Source organism: Myotis yumanensis, unplaced genomic scaffold (genome assembly GCF_028538775.1).
Source record: "Myotis yumanensis isolate MYYU_CA2020_CCGP unplaced genomic scaffold, mMyoYum1.0.hap1 SCAF_14, whole genome shotgun sequence".
NCBI classification, from domain to species: Eukaryota; Metazoa; Chordata; class Mammalia; order Chiroptera; family Vespertilionidae; genus Myotis; species Myotis yumanensis.
The window spans coordinates 987,501-995,647 of NW_027223765.1; the positions used below are offsets into that span (position 1 = coordinate 987,501).

General features: G+C 56.6%; 1 protein-coding gene across 1 annotated transcript in view; it reads left to right on the top strand.

Moving 5' to 3' along the window:
- Positions 1-6,160, top strand: part of FBXW12 (F-box and WD repeat domain containing 12) — a 9,704-nt gene extending 3,544 nt beyond the window's left edge. Inside the window, exons 4-10 of the mRNA XM_070391435.1 lie at positions 172-287; positions 1,166-1,375; positions 3,937-4,095; positions 4,733-4,940; positions 5,306-5,484; positions 5,555-5,688; positions 6,061-6,160. Of these exons, the coding sequence (XP_070247536.1) occupies positions 172-287; positions 1,166-1,375; positions 3,937-4,095; positions 4,733-4,940; positions 5,306-5,484; positions 5,555-5,688; positions 6,061-6,160 (1,106 nt within the window). The remainder of the gene's footprint in view (positions 1-171; positions 288-1,165; positions 1,376-3,936; positions 4,096-4,732; positions 4,941-5,305; positions 5,485-5,554; positions 5,689-6,060) is intronic.
- The last annotated feature ends 1,987 nt before the right edge of the window (positions 6,161-8,147 follow it).

Sequence of the window (8,147 nt, forward strand, 5' to 3'; positions counted from 1 at the left end):
ACAAATCGGTGAACGTCTCCCCAGGGGCCAGGTTTGAATGACGCTGAAGCCCAGGTTCCATCCTCTCCATGAAGGCCGCAGGGAGCTTCACATCACTGTCCCAGCATTCTCCTCGCTCAGCGGGTCACTCCGAGTGCCCGGTGGCCGAGGACTGCCTGCCTTGCCTTCCAGGAGTCTTGGGGCCTTTGGCCTATTTCTCAGGAAGCGGCCCGTCCATGAGCGGACAGAGGTCCGTCGTCTGCACGGTGTCTTCACGGCGCACGCTCTGCGCCTGGGACGTGCGGGCGGTGAGTCTGCGAGGAGCACACGGTCGCGCCCCTGAGGCCACCCTGTCCGCAGGCGAAGCCGGAGGGGGAGGGCAGGCCCCCGATTGGCAACAGGAAGTTTCCAACCAGGTCTTCTAACCACAACTTGCGACCCTTCACTTAGACCAGTGACGGCGAACCTTTGAGCTCGGCGTGCCAGCATTTGGAAAAACCCTGACTTAGCTCTGGTGCCGTGTCACATAGAGAAATTTTTTGATATTTGCAACCATAGTAAAACAAAGACTTATATTTTTGGTATTTATTTTATATATTTAAATGCCATTTAGCAAAGAAAAATCAACCAAAAAAATGAGTGTCATAGGTTCGCCATCACTGACTTAGACTATAGCGCAGAGAATTCACTTTGTAAATTCCCACCCTCCCCCGAGGATGTTTTTTCCGTTGATTTATTTTTATTTTTATTTTTTTAGAAAGAGTGGAAGGGAGAGGAAGGGAGGGAGAGAGAAACATCCATGTGAGAGAGACATTGATGGGTTGCTTCCTGCACGAGCCCCAACCAGGGCCCGGGCCGGGGAGGAGCCTGCACCGAGGCGCGTGCCCTTGACCGGATCCAGCCCGGGCCTTTCGGTCCGCAGGCCGACGCTCTACCCACTGGGCCACACCGGCCAGGGCTTCACGACTCCTTCTGTTCACGACCCTCACGCAGCTGAGATGCAGCAGAACTTTCTTAATTCTGTTCCTGGAAAAAAAGACACTTGGTTTGGGGGAAGCTTCAAATAAGCAGGGGCAGGACCCTGGGCAGGACCTGTGCCCCCTGGGGAGCGCCCCCAGAACAGGACCCCGGGCAGAACTCATGGCCCCGGGGGAGCACCCCCTGAACCGCCCGCGCTCCCCTCCAGGGCTCTCTGATCTGGTCCAGCCCCGCCCAGCAGGCCAACATCAGGTGCCTGGCCACCCTGCCCGCGCGGTCGCTGGCGTTCACTGTGGACAAGGAGGAGACCGTCAAGGTGTGGAACTGCCAGGACGCGGAGCCCCTGGCCGCGCGCAGCATGCCCAGGTGCTGCTTCTCCTTGGAGGCCTTCCTCTCGGACGACGGCCCCGTCCTCCTGGTGAGCGAGCCGCCCACGGCACCCACAGTGCCCACGGCGCCCACGGCGCCCACGGCCTGGGCAGGTGTTGGGCCCCCTGACACCCCCGTCACCTCCCAACCTGCCTTCTTCTCCTTCTTTTTTTTTTTTTTTTTGAGATTAAACCCTTATCAGATACTAGACTAGAGGCCCGGATGCACGAAATTCATGCGAGGGGCTTGGGGCCCTCGCAGCCCCGGCTTCGGAAGGATGTCCGGAAGGACGTCGGATGGTCGTTGGGCTGTCTGGTCTAATTAGCATATCACGCTTTTATTATTATTATTATTATAGGTAATGTTGGCAAATACGTTCTCCCACGCAGCCGGCTCTCTTGTTTCCTTGGTCTCTTTTGCTGAGCAGAAGCCTTTTATTTTGATGGAGTCCCACTTGTCACTTTCTCCTTGGTCTCCATTGCCCTAGGCCAGTGACGGCGAACCTCCTGAGCTCGGCCTGTCGGCATTTTGAAAAACCCTAACTTCACTCTGGTGCCGTGTCACATAGAGAAATTTTCTGATATTTGCAACCATAGTAAAACCAAGACTTATATTTTTGATATTTATTTTATATATTTAAATGCCATTTAACAAAGAAAAATCAACCAAAAAGATGAGTTCAGAGGTGACACGCGTGTCATAGGTTCGCCATCACTGCCCTAGGGAGCTGTGTCTGTAAAGATATTGCCACACACACGTCTGCTCTTTTGCTGCCTCTGGATGATTCTAAGGTGTTTATGGTTTCCCGTCTTACATTTAAGTCCTTTATCTATTTTGAGTTTGTTTTTGTGTGTGGCGTAAGTTGGTGGTCTAGTTTCTTTTCCTTTTTTTGCATGTATCTGTCCAATTTTCCCAACACCATTTATTGAAGAGACTGTCTGGACTCCATTGAATGCTCTTGCCTCCTTTGTCAAATATTAATTGAGCGTAATGGCTTGGGTCGATTTCTGGGCTCTCTGGTCTGTTCACTTGGTCTATGTGTCTGTTCTTGTGCCAGGACCAGGCGGTTTTGAGAACAGTGACTTTGTACTACAGCTTGATATCTGGTATTGTGATCCCTCCAACTTTGTTCTTCTTTCTCAGGATTGCTGTAGCTAATCGGGGTCTTTTTTTTATTCCATAAAAATTTTTGGAGAGTTTGTCCTAGGTCTGTGAAATATGCCGTTGGTATTTTAATGGGGATTGCATCGAATCTATTTTTTTTTAAATATATTTTATTGATTTTTCACAGAGAGGAAGGGAGAGGGACAGAGATTTAGAAACAACGATGAGAGAGAAACATCGATCAGCTGCCTCCTGCACGCCCCCCACTGGGGATGTGCCCACAACCCAGGTACATGCCCTTGCCCGGAATCAAACCTGGGACCTTTCAGTCCGCAAGCCGAGGCTCTATCCACTGAGCCAAACCGGTCAGGGCTGAATCTATTTTTTAAAAATATATTTTTATTGATTTTAGAGAGTAAGGGAGAGGGAGAGCTAAACATCAATGATGAGAGAGAATCATTGATCGGCTGCCTCTTGCACACCCCACACTAAGGATCAAGCTTATAACCTGGGAAGTGCCCTGACCGGGAATCGAACCCTGACCTCCTGGTTCATAGGTTGATGCTCAACCACTGAGCCATGAGTCAGGCATTTTTTTTTTTTTTTTTTTTGGAAATCCTCACCTGAGGATATTTTTCCATTGACTTTTTTAGCGAGAGTGGAAGGGAAAGTGAAAGACAGAGGGGAACATCGATGTGAGAGACACATCGATGGGCTGCCTCCCGCACTCACTCCCACCAGGTCCGGGAACTTGCAACCGAGGTACGTGCCCTTGACTGGAATTGAACCCGGGAGCCTTCAGTCCTGGGCCAGATCTCTATCCACTGAGCCACACCGGCCAGGCTCCCCCTGTGCTCCTGAGGCATCTGTTCTCGCCTCCTCTGGAGCCGCACAGACCTTTACACCCCTTGGCCCTTGTCATGCCTTGGGCCCCTTTGCTCAGCTCTGAAAGCAGAGACCCGGGTGATGTTACATCGAGTGTCCTCCTTCCAGTGTGTCTTGTCGGAGGACGTGCACTTGGACAGGGGTCACGTGGGGAGAGACATTGAGAAAAAGTCAGAGTCGCTGTGCGAGTGAGTCACGAGCCTGGGTGCTGGGGCCTAGGACACCGTGTTCCCTGGGATCATCCCAGGACCCTGTGGGGCAGGCGGGTCAGAGTTCACCTCCCCTCTTCGACTGACGAAATGGCGGCACCGCCCTGGCCGGGTGGCTCAGTGGATAGAGCATCAGCCTGTAGGCAGAAGGGTCCCGGGTTCAATTCCGGTCCAGGGCACACGCCTGGGTTGCGGGCTCGATCCCCAGTGGGGGGCGTGCAGGAGGCAGCCGATGGATGATTCTCTCTCATCGTTGATGTTTCTATCTCTCCCTCCCTCCCTCTCCCTTCCTCTCTGAAACTAATAAAAATATTTTTTAAAGAAAGAAAGAAATGGTGGCCCCGCTCCCCCGCCCCACCCCCCGGGCTCTGGGGTCTCCTCCCGTGACGGGGCGGGCGGTGCTCTGTTGCAGGTGGGCGACTCCGAAGGGGACATCTACACGCTGACGGTGCCGGCGCTGGCGGTCGTGTCCCTCGTGAAGGCGTTGGACTACGGCGTGGAACTCCTGCACTGCTCGCCCAACAGGAAGTGGGTCTTCGCCTCGGGGACCCACCCATACATCCGGCCCAAGGTAGGGCCGCCTCGGAGGGTCAGGTGAGGGGTGCAGGAGGAGGGTCCCGGCCCAGAGCTCGGCCAGGACCGACGGCCGCCCCCTCGAGGCCCAGCACACGCGGCCTCCATTCCTGGAGCCGAGAGACGCTGTCCTGGGCGCAGCATCCCCCCCACAGGGACGGACGGACCTCGTGAGTGAAAATGGGCGCCTGGGGCCCGAGTCAGCCCGGGATGGAGGAGGGAGGGCCTGGCCCCGCCGGGTTGGCTCAGTGGGTGGAGCCCTGGCCTGTGCCCGTGACCAGAATCGCACCCGGGACCCTTTGGCCTGCAGGCCGATGCTCTCTCCCTGAGCCTCGCCCGTCGGGGCGAGCGTGTGGCTGGGCCCCAGGGAGCTAAGGGAGGCGCAGCGAGGGTGGATCAGCCCATGAAGGGGACCTACTGCAACCTGGTTGGGGCCCAGGGCGGCCGCATGGAGACCATGGGAGGGGGCGTGGGGAACTCGAACCCGGGACCCTTCAGTCCGGAGGCCGACGCTCTAGCCACCGAGCCACGGCCCCGGGCGCGCAGTGGAGGGTTTTGAGGAGGGTTTCCTGGCGTCGCTGCTGCACGGACACGGCAACCCCCTCGCCTGACCCCGTGCACTGGCCTCCCCACAGGTGTTCTCGGCCGAGGGCCTGCTGAGGCCCGGAGGCAGCGCCCCCTCGAGCGTCTCTCTCCCGTTCACATTCTGCAGCCAAGGCTGCTGGGCCCTGAAGTGCGCCAACAGGGTGACCGTGATGTTCCAGAGAGGGTCCGGCAGGAGGACAGGGTTCGGCACCTTCGACCTGGCAGCGAAGAGCCCTGGGGGCAGCGCGGTCCTGGAAGGTAGGCCCAACAGCGCCTCTGCAGGGCGGGACTTTCTTAGCTGGAGGCCTGTCTGATTCATTGTTATTTTAAAAATATATTTTCATTGATTTCAGAGAGGAAGGGAGAGGGGGAGAGAGAGAGAAACATCCATGATGAGAGAGTAATGGATGGGCTGCCTTCTGCACGCCCCCCGCTGGGGATCGAGCCCACAGCCTGGGCCTGGGCCCCGACCGGGAATCAGCCCACAAGCTCCTGGTTCCTAGGTCGATGCTCAGCCCCTGAGCCCTGCAGGCCGGGGAGTTCATCTTTTCATTCAGGGTCAGGAGGTGGTTCTGACGACACGACCCAAAGTCTGCCTGGTTGTGTGTTTCCCCCGAAAACAGCCCGTCAGATCGCGGCCTTCATGCTGCCGGACGAGATGGAGGCCCCGCTCCGGATGGGGGTCCGGGACGGAGACACGATCATCTTTGAGAGCGGGCCACACCTGTTCCTCTACTCCATCCACGGCCACCCGGTGCATCGATTCAGCCACCACCAGAACGCCATCTGCTCCTTATGGGTGGTGCGTACGCCCTCCTCCCGCCGCGCCGGCTCCGGCGGGGCCGCCGGCTCACCCTGGCGTTCCTCCCCAGGACTCGCTCCACGTCCTCACCGCGTCCCTGGACAACTACCTGCACCTGTACATGTGGGAGGAGGGAGGCCGCGACCCAGGCCTCCTGAGCTGCTGCCACCTGGAGCAAAGGCGGGCCGACCCCACGCCCAGCTGGTGAGCCCTGCTCGGCGATGACTCTTCCTCGCGATTTCAAATGTCTAGTTAAGCGAATTAACAAGGGGCCCTAGAGTTTAAACAGAAAAGATTCTTTGCCCCGGCCGGCGTTGCTCAGTGGGTAGAGCGTCAGCCTGCGGACTGAAGGGTCGTGGGTTCGATTCCTGGTCAGGGCACAGGCCCAGGTTGAGGGCTCGATCCCCAGTGGAGGAGGCAGCCGATCCATGATTCTCTCTCATCACTGGTGTTTCTCTCTCTTTCTCCCTCTCCCTCCCTCTCTGAAATCAATAAAAATTTAAAAAGAAAACAAAAACCCCACCGTAGGCCTGCGTTCCCTCCCGCCCACTGAGGGTGCTGTGCTTCCTCTGGCAGCTACTACTCCCGGGCGATCTGCGACAGCACCAGCATCGTGTGTGTGGTGTCCAGGACCCTCGAGGCCAGCGTCCTGGTGATGTATTCTTTGGACCCGTGATACAGCGACCAGTGCGGCCCACCTGGCATCGACTTCCTCGCTGCAGTAAAGAGAGTTCTATTTGCAAACCCAGAATGATTCGGTAGTGATAGTGGACACAACAGCAGTAACTTACCGGTCAGGAATCCGACACCCGACAGCTACACAGGTCGCACGCCAGGAAGACGGAGGGTGGGAGACGTGCCCGTCGCCCGTGCCTCGGGGGGAGCGGAAACCGCTAAGGTAGCGGAACATGAATGGCCACACAACACACCATCCCAGACAACCCCGCGGGGGCATCTGATCGGGAAAGGGTGGCTTCAGGTTGAGGCTGTTACAAGGGAAGGCGCCGGTGTCAGGGTGTCAGCGTCCTTGCCTGTAAGCAGCCAAAACTAAGTCCTGTGGAACGTAAGCCAAAGGAGGTGCATTAGAAAAATGGAAATTTAAAAATATATATATTTTTATTGATTTCAGAGAGGAAGGGAGAGGGAGAAAGAGACAGAGAGAGAGAGACACATCAATGATGAGTGAGAATCATGGATCGGCTGCCTCCTGCACGCCCCCGACTGGGGATGGAGCCCCCAACCCGAGCATGTGCCCTGGACCGGAATCGAACCCGGGACCCTTCGGTCCACAGGCTGATGGCTCTATCCACTGAGCCCAACCGGCCAGGGCGAAAAATACAGAGGTTGACATCGACATGTAGCTAGAAGAGACCCAGAACACACGTGGGGCTGAGAAATGAAAAACACGCCAAAGGCTCCATGGCGGGAATGCCCCCACGGGAATGGATCTGTGTCACCAGCTCAGGATTCCGAGTCCTGGAGCGACTCCCAGCGAATCAAGCCTAAAACCCGGGGTCTCCTCTCCTGACTTTGGGGGCGGGGGTTGGGAGGAGGACGTCTGAGGGGTTAGAGAGAGCGCTAGTGAAGAGTGGTCCCCGTGGGAGGCTCTCCAAGAGCCTGTGGGTGTCCAAGCGGAGTGCCCGCCGTCCCCTCCTAGAAACCGGCTGGACGCGGCGCCCAGGGGGCGGGAGGAAGCCTGGGGAGGGTCTGCGGGGAGGGCCCGCGGGTGGAGGGGCGGCCTGAGAGCCGAGCCCCCGAGTCTCGCTGATTCAGAACCGAGGGAAGTCTGTGGCTGGAGCCGGTGGCCAGGAGGAGACACGAAGGAAGACCAGGCGAAAAGTCATAAAGTGTCGGCTCGCAGACATCTGCAGGATGTAACTCACACTTAACACATGTTAGTGCGATGGTGAGACTGTTCTGTTTTGTGTGTTTTTTTAGCAAAGGAGCAGAAAGACCCGTATTTTCTAGGCCTATGCTTTTCAGAAGGCTTTCTCACTGGGGGGGGCCCGATGCCACCCCAGTCAGGGCGCAGGCCGGCGGAGGCGGAGGCGGGCAGTAGGCAGCCCATCCATGTTTCTCTCTCTCCCTTCCTCTCTCTAAAGTCAATAAAAACATATTTAAAAAAAGAAAACAGGCCGAAACCGGTTTGGCTCAGTGGATAGAGCGTCGGCCTGTGGACTGAAAGGTCCCGGGTTCGATTCCGGTCAAGGGCATGTACCTGGGTTGCGGGCACATCCCCAGTGGGAGATGTGCAGGAGGCAGCTGGTCGATGTTTCTCTCTCATCGATGTTTCTAACTCTCTATCTCTATCCCTTCCTCTCTGTAAAAAATCAATAAAATATATTTAAAAAAAAAAAAAAAAGAAGAAGAAGAAAAGTAGCCATAGTGACTAAAGAGAGCCAGTTGAGCCATTTTCTTTCTTTAATATGTTTTTATTGATTTCAGAGAAGAGGAGAGAGAAACATCCGCGATGAGAGAGAATCATGGATGGGCTGCCTCCTGCACGCCCCGCACTGGGATCCAGCCGCACCCGGGCCTGTGCCCTGCCCGCGGGGTGGGGCGGGGGTGGGGTGGGGGCGCGCACACATCTCGCCGCGGGGACGGGGTCATTCTGTCTCAAGTGCACGTATCAGCCAGGTGGTCAGTCCACAGGCCGATCGACA